Here is a 27,822-nt window from a genome sequence, read left to right as displayed (position 1 = left end):
GTGACGGTAGCGGCTTACCTATGCTTCCCGATACTGCTCGCTTTTGACGGTAAGGGAAGAACACTCGTGGCGCCCTCTTCGACTTTACACTTGACTTACCTTATTTATTTTATCCTCAAATGGGGCAAAAAACGGTGAAAGTAATCGTACGAAACCAGAGGGCAGCACAGGATGCGACCGCGCGATCCTGCTCGTGAGCAATCTACCAACTTATCTCTGGTAACAGTTCGCCGCCTCCATGTGAGATGGCGCCACGTTGGCGGCCATTTTGAATCGGCGCGGTGCACCGCCGTACAGTGTCGCCGCGTCTCCCGCGTTCGGCGTTCGGTTCGGTTCAGTTCGCCGTCGCCCCTTGCTTCGTTGAGTTCGTTTTTCGGCGGTTGCGCGTGCGAAAGCCGTCGTCGTGCGCCTGGCGATTCGTACATACCCGAGGCACACGAGCGAAGGTGGAGGAGGGTCGCAAGAGACGCGCATGTATCGCGCGGTGCATCGGACGCTGGTAGCGGCGTCGGCGCCTTTTCGCGCAGCGTCCGAAAAGTCTGGCTCGAGGCCGCCCGGTAGCGGCAGTCCATCCGTCCAGAAGTCTAGGTTATCCCTCGGGACGTTCCGAGGGTGCTAATCCATAAAGCCGCCGGTACGGTCCTCGAGGACGAGACGAGGTCACAATTCCTCAGGAACGTATCGATCGACACGAGGGACGATTCAACCAGGACCAAGCAACGCTTGACCCGATCTCCCGACCACTGACCGACTGAGTGAGTTTACCCGACTGTTTTCAAGTAATAATAAATAATTCGTTTACCCCTATTTCCATATTCCCCTATTCTCGTTTTCCCATCCGAGCTTCTCGCGCTGCTTCTCGCCCGATTATTTCACAGATTTCGCAGATTTTTTTACGGTTTCGTGAAAGGCCATTTTCGTCGTTTTCATGCTTCCTAGACATTTGGGTACCTTAATTACGTGCGTTCTGGTTTATTTCTTTTCTATCATGAAAGAAATAGGAAGGAACCCAGCTCTCCGGGTTTTTGCAGGAATTTTGGGTAATTGTCCTTGGTACATACTGTTATAAATAATGCTATTTCTTTAAGCTATTTCTTTTACATTTTTTAGGGTCCAATCATAAGTGGTTTGACCTTTAAACAAGATTCAACGTTATCTCTATGCTTTAATAATTCTTTCATTTATCCTTACAAGAGAAGGGGCGTGATTAATCGATTAATCTTTATAAATAATATTACTTTTCTAGTTCAGTCTCGTATTATATTTGAGTATCTATTTACGGAAAATTGTGGAATTAATTGACAAGTTTCAACGTCGTTTCTGCGCTTTGGTAATTATCTCAATTGCCATTAAAGGAGAGTTGAGGAGGGGTGAGGTTAATTGAATCGTTTATGGGGATTTCTTGCCAGTCCTTTCTGTCTCTTTTTCAAGGGCTGTAAGTGCTGCTTAAGACTGGCTACGTCACAGCTGATCTAGATCACTTCAGATCAGACCAGATCTAAAACATATTACTTGTAGACGTCGTTATACTTTGTCCATCAGATCAGATCGGACACGCATAAAGTGTACCTACGTCTGTAAAAAGTAACATGTACCGGTCGAATTTGGGCTGGTCCAATCCGATCATGTTTGGAATAATCCATGAGCTGCATTACAGCTGATCTGGATCAGTTGAGATCAGACCAGATCTGAAACATTACTTGTAGACGTCGTTACACTTTATCCATCAGATCAGATCGGACACGCATAAAGTGTACCTACGTCTGTAAAAAGTAACATGTATCGGTCGAATTTGGGCTGGTCCAATCCGCTCATATCATGCAAATAATCTATGAGCTATATCGTAACAAAGACGTGGACAAAGTAACGAGTTTGACCGTGATAATATCACGAATAAACTGCGTAAAATAAGCTAACATCTGATTAAACAAAATATCTAATTGCAAAACTGGCTTAAAGGGGGCAAGGCCAAAAAACGAAAGGACATGCTTGACCTTGTCTAATACTTACGATTAATTACCAGAATTATCAAGCAGGAATATAGAAATGCGGTTTGGTATTCCTGTATCGATCGAACTGGTTAAACAAAATATCTAATAGCAAAACTGGCTTAATGGGGGCAAGGCTAAAAAACGAAAGAACATGCTGCACCGTGTCGAACACTATGATGAATTAGTAAGCAGGAAAATAGAAATGCAGTTAGTTATTCCTGTATTGATCAGTTTTATATATGTTCAGCCAATCGGCCATGAAGAAGGTAGGCCTTGTCAGGAATCGGCGAAACTGTCCAAGTTATTAGTCGGGAGCGATTCAGCCTTGTCCTTGTAAGCCTGGCTGATTTCGTTTTTGTTGGTCCTGGCCCACGTAACCCCTCGTTCTCCCTCTTTCACTCTTTCTCTCTTTCTCTCTCTTTCTCGGTCGGTTGCACGCTCTATTCCCGAAACGCCGAAACCCTTTGCGACGTAATCACCTCGACTCTCGTTATTCCAAAGTTCTGCAAGTACACCGTTAAAGAAAAAAAAAAAAAATTCATGCACTTTTAGTGCACAAGGTTGTAATACAATTTTATAACATTGCTATAATTTTGTGAATGCTCGAAGAATATATTATGTACGTTTTATGAATTAATGTTGGAATGTACATTTCGTGATTAGGTTATGACGATTCGGGGGTAAACTCAATTTTTTTGTATTATTTATACGATGTTTGATGATTATTTATACGACGTTATACGTTTTAGGAATTAATGTTGGAATGTACATTTCGTGATGAGGTTTTGACGATTCGGGGGTAAACTAAATTTTTTTGTATTATTTATACGATGTTTGATGATTATTTATACAGTGTTATACGTTTTATGAATTAATGTTGGAATGTACATTTCGTGATTACGTTATGACGATTCGGGGGTAAATTAAATTTTTTTGTATTATTTATACGATGTTTGATTATTATTTATACGGTTATACGTTTTATGAATTAATATTTTAATGTACATTTCGTGATGAGGTTATGACGATTCGGGGGTAAACTAAATTTTTTTGTATTATACGATGTTTGATGATTATTTATACGATGTTTGATTATTATTTATACGGTTATACGTTTTATGAATTAATGTTGGAATGTACATTTCGTGATGAGGTTATGACGATTAGGGGGTAAACTAAATTTTTTTGTATTATTTATACGATGTTTGATGATTATTTATACGACGTTATACGTTTTATGAATTAATGTTGGAATGTACATTTCGTGATTAGGTTATGACGATTCGGGGGTAAACTAAATTTTGGTGTATTATTTATACTATGTATGACCAGTTGATATTGAGGGTTTATTTATGGCCACAGTAGTTTGAAAATTTGTCCTGTTAAACATTGGACGAGCAGATATCCCCCTTGGAAGCTAAATTCAGCGAATGGGGTATTTAAATGATGCATAGGCCGCCTTGAATTGTACATGCTACGTTCTCTCAAACTCTCTCCGTTGTTCCGGTTTACACCGCGAACGCAATCTCTAACGATGATTTCGCTCCTTTTTATCGAGCATTTATCTATATGGGAACCGTCGAACTTCCCATTCTCTAAATTTTTCGAAGTTCCTCGAAATTCACGACGAGGAGGGAAATCTTTTCACGGTCCGTTGTGTCCAGCAAACCCAAGAAATCAATTTATCTCAACAAGAAATTCGGGACGGAGTTTTCATAATTTTAGTACACGATTTAGTAAATATCTCGCGTACCACCTGTATCCATTATTACGAAGGCTCGTCTCGAGATTTAACGTAATCGATCAAAGTTTATGCGCCTCGAGATTGAATCGGTTGGATTTATACATTCCGGAAGAAGGCATTCTACATTTGGCTTAATTCATTATGTAGACCATTTGGACCGGAAATTCAATGTTTAATGACGGATGTTCCTCGAGCCGACGAAACGACTCCGCAAGGAAATCGATCGATCGCTTACAAATCAATCGAGAGCCTTGGATTGGACGTCTATTTAAGTAAGAAGCTGCCCGAATGTAAAGCTGCACCGAGTTCCTTCGAAGGAGAGAGAGAGATAGATAGACAGAGAGCACTTGGAGGGATTGCCGAGGAAATTCGAGGGTTTCGGAAAATTAGGGGGAAAGGGGTAGAAAATTTGAGAGCGACGAAAACCGACGATTGAACACCACTCGCCCGAGATCGGGAAACGATTCGAGAAACCGCGGAAATGTCTTTATTTTTTTTTTTTCATTTCAAGAAAGGAGAATTTTTTTCTTATTTTTTAATGTCACGGTCGTTGCCTTTCCCGCATTTCCAGGCAGTTCTCATTTTTATTACTTGGCACCATTACTCGAGGTGGAAGTTTTCCGCGAATCGGGTAAGCCGGAAGTAAAGTCGTCAATTTAGTTGGTTGAAATCGAAAGCCCGGTACATATCGGCTAGGCGTAATTTATTATTCGTCCTTATCCGCTGCTTTCTACGGGAAGAGGTTTGGTAGCCGTCGGCCGGGCCTTCGGTCGCTGCCTCGGGAACGTATAAACGATTCTGGCCTTAATGTTTACACGAGACTAGAATAATTTACGGCTGGCCCAAGGAGCGAAAGGAAAAGGAAGCGCGGTTGCCCAGCTGTGACTTCCGCCAGTGCCGGAGATAATAACGAGAACCCGCGGGACTTTATCAGGGATCCGGTCTGACCCGAGTTCCCTCTCTTTCTCTTATAACTCGTTCCCGACATCTGAAAGATATTCCGAGATTTAGGTGAGTTTATCCGAAGTCGATAGGCCTAGCTGGATTATTCGGTAAATGTTTATCCGAGCCATTTAAATTCTAGTCAGCCTACAGCCGGTTACATGATTTCGTTAACGGTCGTTGAAGTTTCTTATCTCGAGATGAGTCAATGCTTATTGATTTATCATGCTGTTCTTCTTGTAAAAGGAAATTTAAATACCGGGTGAAATTCGTTGCCTTGGTAATGACACTCGGTTTTACCTCGAATTTAATTTTATTTCATGCGTTTATTTTCGTCTTAGATGTTCTTGCAATTGTTGATGTTGTATCATTAAAAGGCAGTTCTTGGCCTGTCACGTGTTTGGAATACTCTTTCTTAGCGATTCGCCTTTTTTTTTTTTCTTTTTTACCAGTCTTCTTCTTTGGAAGTAATTCAGGGGAAATTCGTTTTCACGTAAAGCGGTAACTTTCTTTTGTAATTATTCACGCGATTCGATGGAAGAATTTCTTGAAGGATCGACCGTCGCCCCAGGAGTTAGCCGCGGATCTTTTGTCGGTGTGGGAACAATTAATTTATGGAAAGTGCATTCTCTGCACCTCGAACGCCTCGCTCGAGGTTTCGATACGCGAAAGATTTACGGGAAAATGGCGCTTTGCGGGGAGAATGAAGCGTGTGGGAATGAAAGCAGGCCATTTAATTATTATCGAGTGCCTCGCAGGCTTAGAGGCGTTATTTATGAACAGTCCTGCCAGGTTAGCCGTAGCGCGATATAAAAATTCCAGCCTCGGGAGAAACGTGCGAAACGTAGCGAGGAGCGAACGGGGATAGGTGGATGTATAAAATAAAACGGCAGAGTGAAGTCACGGGTAATGTGCATTACCGCACTAACTGGGTCCCCGGGGTTCCAGTATGCACGGCAATTAAAATTGCAGGTCGAGATATCGTTTCTCATTTTTTTTTTTTCTTTTTTTTTCCCATGTTCTTTTACTCGCGCGTTTCAAAGGATTCAATGCTCTCCGGCGGGAATTGGTATTGGGGCGCGAAATTGCAGGTTAAACTTTTCATTGAACCGCGGTACGAAAATTTATTGCGAATGGTTCCAGGGAATGTTTTTTTATAAGGTATTTTTGAAATGTAAGGGGAATTCTGTTAATCTTAGTTTGATAATTACGGAGGATTCGCTTCAATTTGGGAAGGTTTCTCTTTCCATCGCGTACCGACGTCACGTGATCGGATTATTATTAGCATTGGATGGTATCGACCAATCGCAACGAGATTTCTGGCTGCGCGCGCACAAATGTCCCCGCCATTTTTTTAACCCCCGGAGCTTGGTGGGGGGTACTGTTCTTCAAATGAACTTTCCTCATAGACATGGCATGTAAGGACCCTGTACACTGGATTGGCCATGGAGGCAGTAGAACTAAAAAGGAGAAAACAAAAGGGTTGTTTCACGCTCCTTCTCTTCCCTTCTCTCTCTCTCTTTTTACGCGAAACAGCTGCGCAGTGCAATATAGCAAGAGGCTCTCTAACGGCAAAAAAGAAAGAAAGGTTAGCCCCACCGTTCGCCCTTTTTCCTTTTCGCTGTCTCCCTAAGAAAATCAAGAGAATAATTAGATTTCCGGAGTCTGTATATCTTTTTCTCATGGACTCTTCAACAATTGTCTTTAAAATAGATCTCAATTGTGCCAGTAATGATGAAAGTGGTCCAAGTCAAAAATAAGAGAAAAAAAATCATCCCATATTTTATATTATATCCATTACAACAATGTGAACTTAATTTCGTAACAGAAAAATAATGTTCAGGCCACTTTAACGATCATCGGCGCGATTATTTTTTTTATTACAGCAATTAAAATGCAAGAAATTACCTCCTTTCTATGTTGTTAAGTCGAATAAAATAAAGTTATAATATAAAATGCGGGAAACCAGTTGGAAATTAGGTGTAAATTCAATTAAACAGTTTCCTGCTTGGGATTTCCGAAAGACGTATCGCGACTTAGGCTAACTCGGCAAATGGCTTCCTCGAGACGGAATATCCCGGAGGTTGAGATCCATCGTGGAACGAATTGGAGCCTCGTTACATTCCATTTCGGTGAAGCACGGTTCCGAAAATATTTGTCAGGTCGTCGGGATTTAATCGAACGTGCGAAAAAGTGACAAAGCGAGAAGGGGTGCGCCCTTTCTCCGTCTCCGTTTCTTCTGTTAGAGATCGGTCTCTTCGCCACGTGGCATCGTACGAGACAATATCGTCCGGATGCTGCGGGGACTCCTCCCGATTAATCGGGCTTAATTCTTGGGAGTAAACATTAATCTTCAGGCCCGAATAGGAAGAGATACGAGTCAACATTGTTGCACTCGTTACGCGATCTTGGCGGCTGTTTTGACTGGGTGGTTTATGGGGCTTGGGACAACTCGGTATAACCTAACTAGATAAACAAGATAGATAAATGGGGATAAAACGGTAGGGTCTCTTTCCCTCCCCTCTTCCCTTTACCCCCCGTCCATGGCCCCCTTTGTCTCCCTCCCTCGCGACAAAGAGACGCGTTACTTCTCTCTCTTTATGCCGTCGGAGGGGCGAAACGTGCCCGAGATAAATTCGTATTGGCCAGGCGACCTAACCTAACTCGGGCTCCGGCCTCCTTAGAATGCAGCCTCGGATGCGGCCATCCGAGGACCCACCCGATGCCGCCTCTCGCGTGCTCGCGGATATATTTACCGGCTCGTTAAAATCATTCCCGGCCTCCGCGAGACGTTTTCGCACAGAGGACGGGCATCCTCGCGATTCGCCCCCGTGTCCTGGGGACGACCGACGAGTCGCTCGTCCCACTCGACCTAACCTCTTTCCTCGCCTTTTCGGAGGTTCCAGAGTGTAGGACATTTTTGTCAGGTAAGCTCATCGACGAGTTTCTTTACCGTACAACTCATTCCACCTGAAAATGTAGGCAGACACGAAAATGTCGATTAACAACGGCAGAAGATGAGGGATCCCCTCACTGTGCTGCGGAAGGCACGAGAGTGGGGGAAAGCGTGCGCGCGCAGCGGCGCTTCCGCGCTCCTATTGGTCGTTCCCCTTCCATGGCGGAGACGAGACCACGTGACCGCGCCTATATTGGTTAACCATAGAATATAATTGTTATATGGGCATGCGAATATTCGGCTGACGCTACCGAAGTAACATATGTATTTATCAAGATTGTAGATACTAACCTGTCTCGTATCAGCAAGAACCCAGTTTAAACTTTAAAGTCCCATTGTTTCTAAAGACGTTTCCCAGCCCATGGATCTCGCACCGATTACGGGATTCCTTTTTTTTTTTCCCATTCCTCTTTGTAATATATCGAACTCCTGTATAATCTTTCGCGAATCCTTATTCGTTATCCTCTGTAATATCGAATTAGCGTGTAATTTTCCCTTTTATATTCTCATACGTAATATCGAGCTCGGTGTAACCTCTCGAGATTCGACTTGGCGTCGGATTGCGCGCCTCCCGGCGATTTGCGAGGACGCCCGGGTCACGCCGCCATATTGGTCAGGTGAGACAGGTTGAAATAATGGTTTCTTCTCGAGCCGACATTCACGGTTCGCCGTCTCTCGGTGTTTATGGCGCGCGGAGGTTCGCGCGGTCTTAGGTCGCGTCTAACGGCCTCCGGTCTCCCCCCCGTGTTCTCTCTCGCATTAATGAAATTAATCGGCCTTACCCGCGTAGACCCATTCTCCGAGAATAGACCGGGGCTTGCTGGTTCTCCTGGGCTGACGAGGTGTCGGCAGGACGTCGGTGGGACGTCCCTGGGACGTGCAGTAAAACGTGACCGCGGTCGTTAGGTCGCGCGGGCACGTGCGACCGACGCCGGGCGTCACCACTCGCGTCCGCCCCACTGCGAGTCGCGTTCAACTTGAGAGAGAATGCTCGTAAAATTGCGGTTTCATTTGTAAAGAAATGATTTCTTTTTTTTCCTTTTCTCTTTCGCGAGGGCAGGATTATAAATTGGTTTTCTACTTCACTTTAGAAGTTACTTTTACTTTCCTCCTGGCACCGAAAAACTAGATGGAGAATAGACGGTTAGGTAAAGAGACGCTGATATGAGTTTTAGGCACAAAAAGGACGAGTTTAAAACATTTCCACATTTCCATGCTATAATAGAATTCAATTAATTAATTTTGTCAATTTCTTTCCGTGTTAAAATGAAACTTTTTCGCTGTAAAGAGGTTTAAAAGAAAATTTTTTGGGGGCAATCGTACGTCATCGCGCGAATCGTAAACGGGACGTCCGTAATGAGTGAAAAATAGACGAGTTTAAAATATCTGCACAATTCCATGTTATAATAGAATTAAATTAATTTATTTTGTCAATCTCTTTCCGTGTTAAAATTAAACTTTTTCGTTGTAAAGAAGTTTAAAAGAAAATTTTTTGGGGGCAATCGTACGTCATCGCGCGAGTCGTGAACGGGACGTCCGCAATGAGTGAAAAAATAGACGAGTTTAAAATATCTGCACATTTCCATGTTATAATAGAATTCAATTAATTTATCTTGTCAATCTCTTTCCGTGTTAAAATTAAACTTTTTCGCTGTAAAGAGGTTTAAAAGAAAATTTTTTGGGGGCAATCGTACGTCATCGCGCGAATCGTGAACGGGACGTCCGCAATGAGTGAAAAATAGACAAGTTCAAGATATATCTGTACATTTCCATGTTATAATAGAATTCAATTAATTTATTTTGTCAATCTCTTTCCGTGTTAAAATGAAACTTTTTCGCTGTAAAGAGGTTTAAAAGAAAATTTTTTGGGGGCAATCGTACGTCATCGCGCGAGTCGTGAACGGGACGTCCGCAATGAGCGAATCGCGGTCGCTAAACGACGCATTTTTATAAGATCGAGCGTGCCAGGGAAGTCCCGGATTGCTTAATTCGATTGCCGGGTACAAGATGTTTTTCGGCCGGGTCTGCTTTCGGGGGAATAGCCCCTGGCCGTTCGCTCGGTGATAGCATTACCATATTTAACCATAACGGCCGGCGGCCCCTTGCGTGGGGCTCCTCTCTGACCATATCGAGCATTATGCAACGAGTCTCTGTACCGTCGTTGCACCGCGCACGGAAAAAAGAGATTTAACGCCCGAGAGAATTTCATTCTATTTGCTCGGCGAACGAATTCTCCTCGTCCGTTTGGTTATTCCTTAACTCTCGAGGCTTCGTGCAATTGTATTCTGGAAAAAAGAAATATTTTCTAATGACAATGATCTTCTTTGATTGCAATCGGAATTGTGCAACGGGAGGCGACGCAATTTTTCACGATTTCATGCCGACGGTTATGCAACCACGGAATGTTTTGAGACAAGACTTCTGTCGAAAATGAAGATCCTGGGAACGGTGTCTTTGTCGTTTTGGAATATTTCATGTTTTCCATATATATATATTTTTTTCCTACATTTTATGAAACTTTCCAGATGCCTCGAAAGAATTTGCTAAATTCCCTGAGTCTGTGAGGCCTCGTAAATGTTATTAAAAATTATATAGCTGGGGATTTCAAAGGATGGGGTTTGACTTTTCGAGAGATTCTCGGAGCACGTTTCATATTATTCTGATTTCATGAGAGCTTCCAAGATCTCTGTGGAAAAAAAATCAGGAGTTTCATATTTCTACGCGATGTGGAAAATTGCCTCGTCCATGGGGTCGCGTCACTTAAATATTGTTTTTAAAATGGTATATTTGGAAACGGCAAAGGAAGTCGTTTATTTACGTTTTCGAGAGATCGCCAGAGCCCGTTTCAAACGGTTTAAACGACATCGCATGTTTTATACATGCTCTGACGATCCAGACATTTCACGGGGAAGTCCTGACGTGATCGTTGTATTTTAATGTTCGCCTCGCCGGGAAGAAATTGCGAAGGAAAATTACATTTTCCTGCGCATAAATCGTCGAGGCACAAGCTTCGTGACTTCCGCTCAATATGATTGGGGAAAAGAAAAAAATTTATTCACGATTTTTCGTCCGTTTATAATCCGATGGCATGGAAAAATTGGAAATAAAAATTGGGATTGTCGGCTTAACGTGTCACTTGGAGGAAATATTTTTGCCATTTTCGGCGTCAGACGTGCCGCTCTCGACAGATCGAACCTGCTTTCATTGATTATACACGGTTTCCATGGAAGCTAGCCGCGGAATATGTTCTACGATAATCGCGCGGCTACGGTGCATTTAATCATCTCAGATTCAGTATTTCTATGGATGGTTGTATCGTTAAAAATTTGTGTTCGACCATATATTTCGGTGGCCATTGTCCTGGATTATGAAAAAAGGGGGGAACCGATTCCTTCACTACTGAAATAAAAAATACGCAAATATTAACGCAATAACATTTCGTGCTATTTCAACGTTTCAAACGTTTTTATCGTATCACGTTTCGGTTCCTATTGTGTACTGGATTGTTAAGAAAAAAACGCAAGACGGAGAATTAGGCTTATTGGGTACTGAGGTAAGAAATATTTAAACATTTACATCGTAGCAATTCACGCAATAACGATTGGGAATGTCACGGTCGCGGTTTTTTTCGAGAGTGGTCGCATTGAAAAGTATACTTCTCCTAAAAAATAAGTTGCATTAAAAAGTGCACTTTCCGTAGAATGACTCGCATTGGAAAAGGGGACTTCTCGTAAAAGTTATGGTTTTTAAAGTGTTAGCATTAAGAATTGCATTGGACGGTGCACTTCTCGTAAGAATATCGAGTCTCTTGACAAGCGGTTATCAGTCTCGCGAAGCGTGGGAGTACTTTCTTTACGTTTTTATCCTGCAGAAGGGCCTTATCAAATGCGGCTTTCATTGGTTTTCGATAAACGCGATACCTATTTTCACCTGGATAAAGGAGAGTTTTCATTGATCGTGCAGGGCGTTTCTGTCTCAAAAAATCCCGATTGGTATTAAAGCGAAACTTCCTCCTATCAGTGCCACTTAGAGCGTACCAAGTGCGAGATCTTCGCCGCCCTTGTTCTCGTTACTTTACATATCCGATTATTATGCACTTCCTGAATTGCAATTCCAACCGAGAGTCTCGGAGAACGTTGGCGTGAAAAAATAACCCCGTCGCGATTTCGCGGCGGTTTCCTGTCGGAAATATCGAGGGCCCTCGTTTGACACCCAATTAATTACTTAGCGCTGACCTCGGGGTCAATAATCTTCCTATCGGGTACTTTGAGTCGGCTCGTGAATGTGGAGTTGCAGCCTATACAGAGTCCCAAGAGGTCGCCGATCGAAAAATAACTCCCCGCGTGCCGATCTGACGAGGATCGATTTATTTTTAACACTTTTGCCACGAGAGAGCGAGGATTTCTTTTCTTCTTTCTACGCTAAGTTTATTATCTTATATCGTTCCTTTTGTTGCGATCAGTTGCAAATTGCTGCTCCCCCCATAAATCGACCTTTTAATACCTATTTATTATTTTTTAACACGACCATTCGCAAGGGTTTCTCTCTTGATTTTCGATGCGCATAAAATTAACGTAACATTGAATAAAAGTAATTTCTTATTTTAATTTACTAGCCTCGACTTTATCATTTAATTTATATGTATAAAGGTCTCTGGAGGATCGCATGTGAGGACAGATTTTCTTTTTTTCTATTTAGCCTGAGGTCGTTGGAACGAAGCGGTCATATTTCGCAGAAATTTACCCTGCACTTTTAAGCCGCCTTCGTTAATGCCTAATGAGTCATACGCAATGCGTGCCAATTATTCGATCAATACGGATAGCGAGTGTTCAATGGGCGATAATCGACATTGAATTTGCACGCAAGGATCGCAAGGATTTTTTTTTTACAGATTAGGAGAACTAATCATGTCAACTGAATTGGGTGCAGGAATTCTCTTACAATTAAATGACAGAACTCAATATTAATTATAGATTATTATATCTACGATGACATAGTCCACGCGATGACGGATTGCTGTTACGTAAAATTAAATAAATAGAATCCATCTATAATGACAGTCTTCGGGTCTCCCTGACGTAACAGGGCACGTGGGCACCTTTTTCTTCAATTGAGCAAATTGCATGCAATTTGTCCTCAATTGTCCACGTTCTCAGGTGTTCTCGAAGTAACCGTATATCTAGTTTTTTTTTTTTTTTATTAAAATTTGTCTCCCCCTCGTTGCATTTTTGCGTCGCATTCTAAGACAGGAATGTCCAGTTTTGTTTTATCTAATTTTATTTACTCGAGTTTATTAATGATCCCCTCACGTGTTCCGGGCTCGTATCGATAGCGCATGTGCTCGGTTAAATTTAATCGATTGATCACGATCGATGTACAACGCTCTTCGGAACGTCCACCTGTGTTTTTTTTCCCGTTTCCGTGGTACTTGGCTTTCGGTCTTCTTGTCCTTGCCAGGATCATTCACTTCCGGCTCTTCGCTGGCAGTGCTCCTTGCTCTGCTCTCCTCTCAATTTAATTTAATTCCTCGTAACATAACTCGAAATATTTATGACAGATAATGACTAGGTCAGAGTTTCTTAATAATTAATAATCCCAGTCGAGCCCTTAAATGCCAAGGGAGTTCCGACGAAAGAAATCGAGTAGTCCCAATTCTTCTAGGACGAATTCCTCAGCGTCCAGGTATTTTTAACCCCATCGGGCACGTATGTCCTTACGGTCACTTCCGCCGAAGACGACGTCCCCAGGGTCGTCCAGGTCTTCGTCGTGCATTTCGTTTGATGGCCTTTTTCTGGCGTTCGAGCTCCTCTCCGATCTCCTCTTCCGGTCTCCTTCCTGACCTTGCCAGGATCGCTCGCTTCCGGTCTTCTCGGAAGACCTCCGGTGTCTCGTTCGCAGCGCACCTCGCCTCCTTGGCCGACGTACTTGACCCTGGCCTTGGAGGAGCCGTGACCTAGGACAACCCGACCCCCGTCGCCGACGTACTCGATGTCCCCCGAGTTCTGGACCACTCTCAGGCTACATCCGTCCCCGGAAACCCGCAGACTTCCCAGGTTCTCGGCCACTCTGATCCTGCAACCGTCCCCGGCGATCTCCAGGATCTGCTCGTTCGAGTCCACCTCCAATCGCAGACCGTCTCCTCGGTATCTCTTCACCTCTCGTCCGGACCCTTTGGAGGCTGCCTCTTTCATCCTATTCTCTTTCTTCCCTTCGCTTTGACTCGATTTTTTTTTTTATTTTTTTATTTCACTTCGCGTGCTCCCGTTAACGGTGCACCGGAGATAGAATACCCCACGTGGCTGGGATTGATCTTGAAAGTGCTCATGAAATTCACGACACTCGACAATGATTTGGAGAAGCTGATTTTTCGATTTTTTTTTTTATTTCACTTCGTGTGTTCCAGTTAACAGTGCACCGGAGATAGAATACCCCACGTGGCTGAGATTGATCTTGAATGTGCTCATGAAATTCACGACACTCTCACAATGATTTGGAGAAGCTGATTTTTCGATTTTTTTTTTTATTTCACTTCGCGTGTTCCCGTTAACGGTGCACCGGAGATAGAATATCCCACGTGGCTGGGATTGATCTTGAAAGTGCTCATGAAATTCACGACACTCCACAATGATTTGGAGAAGCTGATTTTTCGATTTTTTTTTTTATTTCACTTCGCGTGTTCCCGTTAACGGTGCACCGGAGATAGAATATCCCACGTGGCTGGGATTGATCTTGAAAGTGCTCATGAAATTCACGACACTCGAAAATGATTTGGAGAAGCTGATTTTTCGATTTTTTTTTTTATTTCACTTCGCGTGTTCCCGTTAACGGTGCACCGGAGATAGAATATCCCACGTGGCTGGGATTGATCTTGAAAGTGCTCATGAAATTCACGACACTCTCACAATGATTTGGAGAAGCTGAACGTGAAACCGAAGCGAAGATTTTCGGTTTCCTTATCCTTATTACCGTGGATGTCCTTCGGAGTATCTTCTGGTTTTTTACTTCGCTTCCTCGTTTTATTATGTTCTCTCGATTTCTTGGTTAACTTCCTTTCCTTGAGGCGGTTTTCACTATTTTATTCGTTATTGTTATTATTGTTGTTATCATTATTTCAGGTTAACTTGGTTGTTTCCTGTCACAACGTTGAGACGAGTATTGCACCTGCGTTTGCTCCTATTTTTCGGTTTCCACTTCGTTCACCTTTCTTTCACGCGTTTTCTTTCTACTTAATCTTTGTCTTTTTTAGGCAATTTTTTTAATAAGCGTATGGATTACTAGCCGCGGGACTGGAGCCGCGATGTGTCGCGACTTTGCCGATTCTGCGGCATATAACCGCTCTCCAAGGCGTATTTACTACACCGTATACCGACGTCTGCGTCATCCACAGCTAGTTGCCTTCCGAGGTTCTTCCCCTGACTCTTACCAATACCGAGCCGACTCCTGATAATGATTACATAATCATTCGGAGCCCTGGTCGCGCACACTCCTTCAGAGAGATCTCACGTTTTGCAGCAGTGGTTTCGACGGTTCCTGGCCGCGCAATCTAACCGGCCAAATGTGGAATCGAAATTCCCAACCGGCCGATTTCATCGATATTAGGTCTTCGAGTCTCTCCGAGGGTATTCCTGCGCTCCGATGTCACGCTCCGGAGCTCCGAGGAAAAAATTGCCTCCGACTCAAACCACCTGGAAAATCATAACTCGAGCCACCGCGAGGGGAATTGACGTCCATTAAAATTAGCTTATAAATCCATTAGATACTCCACCTCGAACTCGCTCCACTCGATCGGATGGAATATTTAAAAGGCGTATCGAACGACGATCGGCGATCCCGCGATTTTGCGTAACGAGTTATTGGAGCGTATAAGGCCCTGAGACAATTTCGATCTTGGACCCTATGTTCACTCTAATTATGCCCGGGGATGATAATGCATCGCCAAGGCGTAATGCGAATAATTCCATGAGTTGGTACCGCAAATTCTTGGTTAATAATTGAAAGCTGGGCCTTTATTTTTACACCCATCGAAAGTCCGGAAATCGGGAGGTATACTTATTGTTTGGTATTTTTTATGAAAAGTACTAGTTTGGTGAAAGGATCGTTGGTTTTGAAAATAAAAATTGAGGACAGCCTGTTTTCTTTTTATTTCTTGGATTTTTCCAAATTTGGTGTATCGACTTATATTCCTATTCGAAAAAGTGAAGTCGATTTCGAGTAAATTGTGTTATTTCGAGTTTCGGTCAATTGTCTTTGGTCGTTTGGAGGGGTAGGAATTACTTTTTTTATTTTTTTATTTTTTTCGTTTTCCTTAGAACAAAAGTCCGGAACATTAAAATTGCCGTCGACGTCACGTTGTCATTTGACTTTGGCAGAAAAGATACTAAATAAAGCGTCTGTAGCTATGCCAGATAGTGATCTCGATTTTCTCCTGATCGCGGTGAATCGATCATCGAAAATATGTCTGCAATAGGATTAGGGTATTAATCGGGATACTGCGTATCTCTCGAGGATCGATTTTGGGGCGATTTTTCACGAAGCATCGTAACAAATACATACGTGCTCCTCCACTCGATCGGGGAAGTCCCGAAAGAGAGAGTCGTCCTTGGATGCCGGTCTTGCACAAGTGTTTGAATAGATTCGACAAGAGCCACACAAGATTGAGACGCTAATTATTCCTTCGGGGTATCCTTGGCCTCGCTAAGCTTTAAACTTCGGAGCAGCTTCCAGGGGATTTTCTTGAAAATCCTCGGGAAGATCGTCGAATTTTAATTCCACATGACCTTAGATTTTAATTAAAATTCTCATTCATATAAGTAACATAGACTTTAACGTCAATTCGCATGGCTTAAGGAATTTATAAAACGCGTAAAGGGGAGTAATACGAGAAATTAATAAGATGAGATAACGCGTCTAGGAAATCAAATTGCTTGTGTTTCTTTTCTTTTCTTTTCCTTTTTTTTCCCTCATTATTTTGCACAAAAGAATTTTACACGTCTTAACATTACGCGACTCGTAAAAAAAAAAAAAATGTGCAAATCAGAGACTGATACGAATTTGTTCGGGGTAATGTAAAGAGATAGTGATGCGGTTTTGGTTTAAAAAGTTATTGCGATTACCGAAGTAATGCAGTTTCTTTGGCGAGCAGTACACTATGTCAAATTGTGTAGCTTCCAGAGTTTATTAATTTTTTCGTTCAATAAAGATCTGGTAAGGAGGGAAATCTTCGCCAAGTAAGGGCAAATGATGTACTCAGAAATGATAAGTTACCACACAATAATCTTAATTTCTTATTTTCCATGCCTATTAGGGAATTTCCTGCTCCGGTGGCTCCAGAAATAGAAACCAATCGATGTGATATAAACCGTGTAATAAATAGAGGTCTCTTTGTACGACGAGAGGGAGAATTGGTTGAAATTGGCTCTGGTCGTCCGTTTTTGCACGCGCGTTAGGGACGCAAACTCCGTAAATTCTATACAGCGACGTGCGTCGTTAATTATCACCGGACGTGGCCCTGCCCTCTCTCGCCTATGGCATTCGTTTATAGACATAAAGGGATTCGAGGGAGTTTCTCGAGGATTTCCCGATTCGACGGATATGAGGTCCGAGTCAATTCGAACGGGCGGACCCTGGCTTTCCTGCGACTTCCGGGACGAAATTGCCCTCGGTACTTTCCGCGGGAAATCACCGCGTGTAATTCTCGCCTCGCTTTGCGTCGAGGTCGAGAAATCGCTTGATCGGCTCGGTGATTCATTCCGGAATAAAAAAAAAAAAGAAATACACATTTTCTCGCTTATCCGGGGTTTCTAGAAATCGGTGGTCCGTTGATAAAACTTGGGACTTCAGAAATCCGTTCTTAAAACGGAGGACGCCAGAAATTCGATGTTAACACGTAGGACGTGGGAAATTCAATTTTAAGACGTAGGACGTGAGAAATTCAATTCCAGGACGTTTGAAATTCCCTTTTAAAACGTCGGACGATAGAAATTCAGTGGCAAAACGTGGAACGGTAGGAACTCGATTATAAACCATGGGATGTGAGAGATTCATATTTAGAACGTAGGATGGTTTAGGAATTCACGATGGAAATGCAAAATGTTAGAAATGAATTTCTCGTAACATTTTCGGACATTTAACGTAATATTTTAGGCTTTTATTAAAAAGACCGAGGAAAAAGGAATTATCGTTCAGCTGCAGATTTATGAAGTGCGGATAGTACCACTATCCATATCTGTATGCTACGTGGAAAGTATCGTTTTATCTGAAGTAGGGTGTTCATCGATTGTGGAAATGTCGATAATGCACGTGGAGGAAGAAAGTTGACAAATATTTTCTTCAATCCTTCGGCTTTTATTTCCTAACCTAGAAGGAAGTGGCGGGGGAAAAGAAATCAGTAGGTCGTGAACTTCTATATCTAGTAGTGGGACAATTGCTTTGACATTTCCCCGACACGCCTATCGAATATTAAATGATCGTCTAGCGTCATTTAGCCACGATTGTTTACGACAAGTGTGTAATCAATTCGTCGTTTTTCCACTGACTCGTCCTTGTTAAGGTGAAGTGAAACCCCCTTCAAATGAGTCGAAGAAAATCTACGAGGAGTTAAACGTTTCTGAAATTTCACTTTAATATTCACGAGGTGAAGTGTCAAACGATTCGGTGCACCCAGTTCGGGGGAAAATTTTCCTAAACGAGACTCCATAGACGCCATTTTCTTTTCGCCTTAAGGTGATATGAAAATATATATGAAATTCTACCACGTGAATACGAAGGCCCTATACTGAGAAAACAGATTAGCCTTACTGAGAGAAATATACATTGTTGTCCGAATCGTATATAATTGGAAGAAACAATTACTTTGTCGAGAAGAAAAAATTATATCGTTAACTTAAACGAATTTCATTTGGCATTTCTTTGGACGCATTTGATCGCAGGATCTTATCACAGCAATGCATATTTCTTTGAGTCAATCGACGTTTCTTTTTTTTCCTCAGTGTAAGGAAGGTCCTGACACTTGAAATTACAATTTTTATACAAAAATGTAGGAGACGATTAGAAGCAAAATTTGTTTAAATTGATATTTCACGGATATCAGGATCTTCCGGCAGGCCTTCGCATTCACGCGGTGAAGTTTCGTTCACGAGGTGAACGATTAGGTGCATCCACTTCGGAGGAAAGTTTCATAAACGAGACCCCTCGGACGCAACTTTCGTATCACCTTAATCTCCCGTTAATTAAACCAACGAGAGACAATGATGCCGGCAGGCTTGCTGCGTAGAAACTCGGTTTCGCGCCATTTAAATCCGTTTCGCCTCGATTTCGAAATGACCGAAACGCGTATATGCGCGAGCTTATCCGGGTTAGGTAACACCTCTGGAACATGTTCCAGGATGAAAGCCGACTCATGAGTAAGACGACGGACGAAAGGCCTGATATGGAGACCCCGGAGGATAAGAGCAATCTGAAGGTCTCGTCGGGCCAGAACGTGGCCAGGCAGGACTCCGGGGTGCCCGAGGACCTGGCCTCTCCCACGGGAGAGTCGAAGCGGCTTAACGAGGAGGATCCCGATGGCACGATCAACAGCGACTGCAATATCACGGTAATCCACGTCCCGGCTGATCCCGCGGACCGCAAGGACGACTCCGCAGATAGGAAGGACCTCGCCGAGGGCAAGGACAGCAAGGATGGGAGCGACAGCGGGGTCGAGGGATGCGCCGCAGAAGTTCCTAGGGTAAACCATTACTTTCTTAATTGTCGAAGTGGATCCTGACATTTTACCCTGTGATTTAGACTTTTATTACCTTTCCTCAGAAAGTAATATCGCGGTTTTTCCGAATTTAATAATTTGAGAAAGGCTTATACATGCGTCCAACGTTAGGTCCATAATCGCCTGCACGGCCACGGGAATTTCGCCCATACGTCGAGGTTTGTTCTCCAGGGGGAGAATTACTTATCTTGAGAAATCTTCATTTCGTTACAAAGTGTTACGATGTACTCTACACTCGTGCAATAAAAACGTCGGGAAAAATTCAGAGATAGAAGATATATATTTTTAACATCCTCTGGACGTCTTCATCCTTAGACGTCATCATTTCTAAAAGCTCCATGGTTACTCCCGATGACATTGGAAGGGTCTGGGTTTAATTATTCCTGATTACTTGGTTGGGAGGGTTTAATTGCGACTGATTACTTGGAAAGGGACAGGTTTAATGATTCTTGATTACTCTGGAAAAGAAAAGAGTTAATGACGAGGATGAGACATTGTTTTGTACTCTTTACCTTGCAGCGTTTTAAGGGATGTAATGGGTTTAACGAAGGTCCACTGGCTTTGACGATTTTTTTTCTTTCCTTTTATTTAATCCTTTAGTCATATTAAATAACATCAAAGTCACGTCTCGATTCCTGAATCATGTAGTACACTTTATATTATTTAATAACAGGTTCGGAGTCGAAATGGCTTGGACTATGCAAGCAGTTGCGGCGGCCTGGACGAAGCATCCTGCGACTCGAGTCTAGTCAGCTGTTGTTCCGTTTACGAGGACCCTTGCGCCATTCTTCCGGATGATTTACGGTTAACGACGGGAGGAGAAGGTAGGTCTTCTTTTCGTGTCCTCCGTTCCATTCATCGACGAAGCGCGGTCTCGAGCCTACTCCAGCTGCTCTAAAAATGAATGGTTAACGAGTAATTAGACCGTAAAAGTGACAATCGATTGATTATCCCGTAGGCCGCGAGGCCCAGAAAATGTGATCTCGCGATGAAGATCACCAGGTGACGTAACTGCATCTGGTTAATTTCTTAAAGGTACCAGCGAAGGCGGCAGCGAGAGCTCCTCCATCGCAGGGAGCGTGTCCGCTCGAGCAAGTCGGACGAACGTCAAAAGGTCCGCCATAGCGTCGAGCTCGGGCAAGAAAAAGGCTTGCTCCACTTCGGAACCGCAAAAGTCGACTCGGGCGAAGCCTGCACCTGCGAATGCAGCTTACACGCAGGTGACACCGAGATCGAAGCCGCGGACCGCGGCTCCCAGAGCGATCCTGAACAAGGCCCAGCCCACGCCGAAGGACAGAGCCAGGTCCAGGGAGAAATCCCTGGCCAGGGAAGGATCCTGCGAGACGCCTGCGACCAGCACGGCAAGGAGTAACAACGCATTTAGGTCAGGATCGAATCCCGGCTTGCCCAGGACGAGGACCAGGCCGATACCGGACACGTTGCCCTCCGTGCTGACCACAGAAATCAACAAGGATCTGGCCCAGAGAGGACGAGGCACCAGCACGTCCAGGTCGCGAGGAGGTCCGCATTAGTTTGACTCCCTTTATTCCGTATCGTCGTGGTTTTTGGTTTGCACTTTTTCTCATGGAAGTTGTCGATTCAGGTGCGAACACCCCGGCTCGGACTCCAGGGTCGACTCCGTCCGAAGAGGCCAGGAAGCCTCTGTCTACTCCGAGGAACCTGTACTCCGGGAGGGTGGACCTGAAGAGCACCCGCGGCGACAGAATGGCCATCAGCTTGGACAACAAGGCCCTGGATGCTTATGCCACTCTTCCCCGCAGGAATCGGAACAAGTTCACCGTCCCCAAGACCGCCGAAAAACCCGACAAACTCGCCAGGAGCCGATCCGGCAGCAGGGACGCGAGCATCGGCAAGAAGTCCAGCTCTTCCAGGGAGTCCTCGTCCGTTTACAAGAGCCTGCCGCCCTATCCCAGGACGAAAAACGTCGAGAGGACCAGGATTTATCACGAGACCTGCGTGCAGACCGGATTGACCGGTCATGATATCGAGAATGCATTGGCAGGGGTCGTGACGAGCATCCCCGACTCCGAGATCGTCGAGAGGCTTCAACAGGAATCCCAGACGCAGGATTCATGGCCCGACGTCCAGGCGATGCAGCAGGAGCTCAAACGGGTTACCGAGGAGGCGCAGATAAGGAAAAAGGAGAACGAGAAGCTCAAGGTCGAGGTTGCCGAGGTCCGGAGACTTTTGGAAGAGGAGCAGGCTGATCACGCGTTTGCGAGGCAGGAGCTCGACAGAAATGCTCAGAGGGTCTTGGCGATGCTGGGAACTCCGCAATCCGAACGACCTGGTAAATGTTTGTGGATTCATTTGGACGTGGACGAGTCTATGTTTTGCTTGACTGATGTGGATCGATTCCTTAGAAACTAATGGTTAACTTTGATAACGGTAGCCTGGAGTGTATAATAATTTTTAATTAATACTTTGTTACCATTGCAGATAATAACGACAGTTTCCTTGAACTCGAGAGCCATTTACAGTCCTCTGGGCAGGTGGTCGCAAATCAGCAGGTCGAGATCGCGGATTTACAGTCTCTCTGTCGTATGCTCAGCAGGGTACGTTCCGAAAAGATGCGATCATAATCTACGGCCGGAAGAATGCATCACAGAGGGAAATGTATTTTTGTCGACATTGCAGGATCTTGAGAAAAGTTTAGCAGCTCAGAAGACCCTTCTTCAGCAACAGCAGGAGCTGGAGGCAGAGTCAACGGAGATGCAGGACTTCCTCCAGGAGGAAAAGGCCACAATGGCCGAAGCTCTTAAGGAAGCTGAGGTGGAGGTAAATCAGATTTTTATTTTAACACATTTTTCTATCTCAACTGTACTAAGCTAAAGATAAATGCTCGTTAATGTTATCGGTGTGTATAAGCGTCCAAATGTTGATTTGTGTAGATTAAACGTAAGGAGGAGCTGTTGCTTCAGAAGGAAGCCGACTTGGAGAGGCAGACCGAGGAGTGTAAACATCTCGTCCGAATCAGCGAGCAGAGGAGGTACGTGATAAGAACTACGCATTGTGGATATGTGTAACATCGTAGATAATTTGTCCAGGGAAAGTGTGGTATTCCTTGTTATCGTTCCTTTCCTTTAAATAATTAATTTTTCGATGCGTCATTATTTTTTGTTTGAATGAGTAGCACCCCTTTAGGCTTCTGCAACGTTTAAAAGAAATTATGTACTTAACCGAATCATTCTTGGCAGGCAAGAAAATCTGTCGGTGAGCATGAAACTTAATGCGGTCGAACGGAGAAGTAGGGAATTGCTGCTCACCCAAGGAGCTGCGGTGTCAGGTGCAGCTGTTGCTCTTTCTGGTCTTGGAACTCGACTCGAGGGACTGGTAGACCAACTCGTCAGGTCTTACAACATTTCGGAAAAAGATCTCGAGGTACTGCGAGGATTAACCAGCAGATTACATTGACAGTCATTCTCTGCAATGGAAGGCGCAAATTATAATCCATAAAACCCTTCATTCGCAGGATGTGGTTTATCATAACGAGGCGTACAGTCGAAGTAACAGCAGCGTCGAATCCAGTCCTGTCAGCTCAAAGCACAGCTTGAAGGAATGCACACCAAGTCCTAAAAGAGGATCCTTCGTGTCCGCCGTTATCGGAGCTATCAGAAATGGGGCCACTCATCCATTCGCAGCTAGGTACGCCGATAAAAAGTCCTGCCTGGATACACAGAAACAGATGTACAAAGGTAAGAATGGATCCGTATCATTTTTGGTAACATACTTTATAATTAAAAATCAACTTTGAGTACTTTCAACTTAATGATGGGGTCGTGATTACTTCTTTATTTTTATGTAAAGCCAGTGTAAGTACTCTTGCATTTATGATTATTTGTAGAGGTTTGTACGGAAGTATTGAATGGATTTATTGTCAATTTTCAGAACCGAGCTTGGAGTCGTCCTCCGATTTACTCGATTTTGAGACCGAACCGTGCCTGATGATGGAGAGCGTACTCGAGGACGTACCTTTGCCTGATACTTATTCCCATAATATGGTATCGAGTAGCGACTCCATTCGTCGAGCTTTGAGCGTGCCCGAATCGGTAGATGAGAGCGCGATCAGAATAGGCAGATATACGGATGAATGTTCTAGTCTGACGAATCTCTCGCAAGCCATATTGCACAGGCGCAAAGTAAGGGGCAAAACAAATATAAGATAAATTATGAAAATTGTAAATAGATACACGTTTGGTAAGGTATCAGGGGTACAATTTGTATGATTTTGTAGGTTGAAGATGAGGAAGATGAAGACTGCGAGACTGCAAGTGAATCCGATGCGTGTGTTACGGATGGTCCTGTCCCATTGACCGATTACTGTCCTGCAGTGAGCCTCGTCGATCAAGTGATCGACGTGGACAATTTTGTAACTAAACTTTTGAAGGTCCTTCGCATAATCCAGCTGGATAACGACACGTGCATTCAGGAATTGAAGGAGGAAAAGTAATTTGACATTTTACGAAGATATCAATTGATCTAGGCTTTTTACATCTGTATTTCGCTGGATATACTATGTCACTTCTTCGGGTTAATATGCCTGAAATGTGTGGGTGTGTGTCACTGTCATATTTTTCATTTTCTAGGTCTGAGCTGGAGGCAAAATTGGAGAGGAGTGCGGCTAAATTAGAGGAGCTGCGAAATTTGGCGGAGAAGTACTCGGCCGAGGAAGTTGTATGTAACATATCGGAGCAACGGAACAGTTTGCTTGGGAACTGCCGGCAGTTGGTGACGGAGGTGATTGGAATTATATTTTATTACATTTATTATATATAACCAAAATATTCATACATGAAGTTTATGTCAATTTTTTAGGCGAGCCAAGAAGAAGCGAACCTCGATGGGTCCGTTTCTCCGAACGAGAGCGTTGTCGATGAAACCCGAGAAGAGGACCACAACGCGAACGCCGCTCTCCTTTTAGCTTCCTGAATAAATTAGTATATAAAAAGCGTTTTCAATTGTCGCGGTTTTGCCGTAAAGCCGAACGATGTATTAAGGGTCAATTGTCAGGGACGAATTACGAGGCCACGACGTAGTGGAGATGATTTTAAGGAAAACTCGAAAGCGCTCTAGACTGCATTTTACGCATCGCCGTATCGAAGTCTATACAAATGTGGTTGTCCTTTTCTTTTTTCCGTTAACTTATCGAGATGTAAAATAGCACGAAAAATCGTGCACCTAGGATGTACCGCTATACTTCCACGAGAATAATTGAAACTAACGATTAGATACTGTAATTGTGAGATTACGATCATTAGGCCAATGATGTTACTGTGAATTTTAGGAAAGTATTACTTAATTCTCATCTCGATGGAGAATGAATCATTTAAGTATTACGATTAGGCATGACTCCCCCTGTTCTAGAGTTAGCGATGTAACTATGCGGCGATGCGATTAGATTAACGATTAATTAAGAGGTTAATAAATCGTGTAAGTAAATTCCTAGGGAAGTCGTCGGGCGGACCTGTGAAAGGTATACCGTAATATCGAGACGTCGACTCGCGTTTTGCCGGTTTTGGAGGATTTAGTTTCGTTAAGAATGTATTTTTGTCATCGCTTTCACGCTACTTCGTGCTCTCGCGACTCCTCATTACCTTAGTTAGGCTCGATTAATTAATTAACCCGCGAGAGTCGCGTTTAAGGAAATCGAAGCTCTACGGGAGTGTTTTACTTTGTACTTTCAATGTTTCCTAAGGTGAGCGATCGCCGGTAGTACCGAGATTCATGTGCATTTCCTGTAAAGGAACTAACACAAAAAAGGAAAGAAAAGAAAATGAAGGAACGTTAGACAAGCGTTTCGACGACGCGCCGAAATTGCCGACTGCGGAGTCGATTATCCAGTTCTTATTTTGCATTTTTTATGTTGCCCTAGTCTCTTCAATAAATTGAATCAATGATGAGTGAGTTTGGTCGATCGAGGGTGAGTGCCCGAGGTGTTGCAAAAAAGTGCAGAAATCGGTGACAGCGTAATCGACCTCCGAGGATTCTTTTAATCCAGCCTTTGTTGCGGCGACTGATGACGGAACCGAATGACTAAGTTGAACGACGTGCGTTCGATCGAAAGAATCCGATTTTATCGCGATGCTGCCAGAAAATTAATCGTTGCCCTCCTTGCCACTTTAATAAGTAACAATAACACTAGTGTTAATAAAGAGTACCGGGCATGGAAATATAATTCGTCCCCGAGTCCCGAAGGACGAGAGAGTAATTGCTTCTGCGCTCAAAATATCTGTACGGGATTTTCTGCGATAGCCAAGTCCATTTTTCCTGGATTTAAATTGGCAGTGTTCTCTGTTTTTTATTTTTATTTTCCTTTCTCTCTCGAATTTGTACAAGTGCAGCCGTTGGCATAGTTTGCTGTAGAGTAACTTGGCTTTCGAAGTCACGCGATCAATTCCACCCAAGTCCAATTAAGCGGTATTGTACAGATAGAGAGGTATACCGTAGCCTTAAGCGTTTTTATACAAAATGATATTGTGATGAGACTACCAAAAACCTGGTGAATAATGTATTTTAATTTATAACCAAATAGATTTCGTTTCAGTAAAAGTGACGGCGATGGATCTGTAAATTCTCGCCGACCTATAGATTCGCGCCAGGGAGAAGAGAACAACTAAAATTAATAACAAATTCCTGTGTACGCTCGTGTTAACATTTATTTTCAATCGATATTTATAAAGAAGCACCCTGTTTAAATTACAGTATAAACACAGTCTAGGGAGTACGACTAAAAATGTTATTACATCCTATTGGCTATTCGCATATTCGTAATGAATATTTGTACCAGCGTGTGGAATATATCGTGTGCTGATAATCGCTCAATTCCGCCTCATATCACCGTGCTAATTGCTCCGTACTAATTAGCTAATTCTTGCTCGTATGCGATGCATAAAAACCACTTATCCCCTGGGAGATATCCGTGATAACATGCATATTCACGAGAACAGTTCTTGCTACATTGTGCGCTCTCTCGGCCTATATAACTTGCATTCAAACTTAAATTATGTCATTATGTCGTTACTACATATGAGCTTAGAAATTATATTTAAGATATCGAGAGGATTCCGGGAAATCTCATTGGCGAATGCGTCGTAAAATCGGAGCGATGAGGTTCGCCAGTCTCAAGCTGGGTCTGAAAGCAAACGAAAAGTACCATTACTCGTACGTAGATTTTCTGTGGTATCATTCTATCTCAAATATTCTGTACAATTAATTCACTTCGCATTTTAGCTCCTGCACAGAGGAGCGAATCCCGGACATCGCCAGGATTCAGGAGCTTACGAAGTCCCGATTAAAGACCACGTTTAAAAGTACATTCCTTTCGACATTTATTTCATAAAACGAGATTCATGAATTAACTTGTTAATTATTTTATAGCCTGGTGATTCACTGCCAAGCAGAGTCGTTTGGCGTTGGAGAACATTTTTAAAGGGAATGACCTTTGCAGGATATTCTTCTATGGAGGAGGATCGAAGAGAAATACCTGTAAGATTTGGGATCCGAGTGGCGCTTCGAATTGTCCTCGACTTCCGGCTTGGGCTTGGTGGGACCAGGACTTCCGGGCTTCGAGTTCTCCAGCAGTCCATCCTGACCCAGAGCAGCTAAGTTTGGTTCCGTGCTGGCTCCGGGAATACCTCCAGCCAGAAGAAGAGCCTCCACAGGAGCGACGACCAGGACGAGCCCATCGACGTGAATCCGGTAATTCTCGGTGCCATTTTGCCTCTGATCATAGTGATCTCCCAAGGGCGCCGATGTGGTTGGCTTCGAAGACTGTTCTCCGACCTCCAGAGGAAGTCCACTGACGACTCCCTCGTAGAGGACCAGGAACACGGTCACTGTCTTGAATATTCTCGTATTGATCGCCGTCATTTTACCTAATTTTCAGCTGGACCGTTGCCGAAGAAATCGGAAGAGCCGTTCTGATGATCCTGGGGCAGTCCTGGACGTCTTGGTAATGCGAAAGGCCGCCGAGGTGTGACGTTTCCCTTGGTCGAGAACTAGCGATCCCCTCCTGTCTAGAGACTCGTCCAAGGTCAAGGACCTCTTCGTCTTCCAGCTGGAAGGTCTTTGCCATCGCAGGCGAGCCGATGGGCACACATGATCAAAGTCAACCAAGTCGTATCTTTTGCTTTTATATAGCGGTTCCTTTACCGTTAATTGCCAGTAAGTGGCGCTTTCTTCCGGGTAGAGGAATTTAAGGTGATACGAAAGGGTCATTCTATATATAACAGGTGAAAATATTTATAAAACTTTTCTCCAAACTGAATGCACCGAATAATTTTAAACGTTAATACGTGATTACGGAGGTCCTAAGGAAAAACCCGATGCTCGTGAAATTTCATTTTTCAATAAACCTTCACGCCATTCCATAATCACGCGCTCAAGTTCCAAATTATTCGGTGCAGTT

The 27,822-nt window shown here is 43.7% G+C and overlaps 3 protein-coding genes across 3 annotated transcripts; 1 reads left to right on the top strand and 2 right to left on the bottom strand.

Moving 5' to 3' along the window:
- The first annotated feature begins 103 nt into the window (after positions 1–103).
- Positions 104–26,139, top strand: LOC105698265 (myosin-11). The gene is made up of 14 exons (XM_012422350.1): positions 104–755; positions 19,017–19,358; positions 20,068–20,218; positions 20,430–20,915; positions 20,998–21,705; positions 21,855–21,970; positions 22,053–22,193; positions 22,307–22,404; positions 22,613–22,796; positions 22,888–23,110; positions 23,304–23,554; positions 23,650–23,861; positions 24,002–24,152; positions 24,231–26,139. Exons 2-14 carry the CDS (start codon positions 19,032–19,034, stop codon positions 24,342–24,344), a joined length of 3,162 nt encoding a protein of 1,053 aa, XP_012277773.1. The 5' UTR covers positions 104–755; positions 19,017–19,031; the 3' UTR covers positions 24,345–26,139.
- Positions 12,151–14,982, bottom strand: LOC105698268. The gene has a single exon (XM_012422355.2). The coding sequence runs from the start codon at positions 13,822–13,824 to the stop codon at positions 13,291–13,293; it is 534 nt and encodes a 177-aa protein (XP_012277778.1). The 5' UTR covers positions 13,825–14,982; the 3' UTR covers positions 12,151–13,290.
- Positions 26,046–27,371, bottom strand: LOC105698270. Its single transcript, XM_012422358.2, has 2 exons — positions 26,899–27,371; positions 26,046–26,547 (listed from the first exon to the last, which is right to left on the bottom strand). Exons 1-2 carry the CDS (start codon positions 27,282–27,284, stop codon positions 26,490–26,492), a joined length of 444 nt encoding a protein of 147 aa, XP_012277781.1. The 5' UTR covers positions 27,285–27,371; the 3' UTR covers positions 26,046–26,489.
- Between the last annotated feature and the right edge of the window lie 451 nt (positions 27,372–27,822).

The sequence above is a fragment of the Orussus abietinus genome, unplaced genomic scaffold (assembly GCF_000612105.2).
Source record: "Orussus abietinus isolate OABI.00-Male unplaced genomic scaffold, Oabi_2.0 scaffold14, whole genome shotgun sequence".
NCBI lineage: Eukaryota > Metazoa > Arthropoda > Insecta > Hymenoptera > Orussidae > Orussus > Orussus abietinus.
The sequence above is the reverse complement of the archived record's forward strand: the minus strand, read 5'-3'. Positions and strand labels throughout refer to the sequence as shown.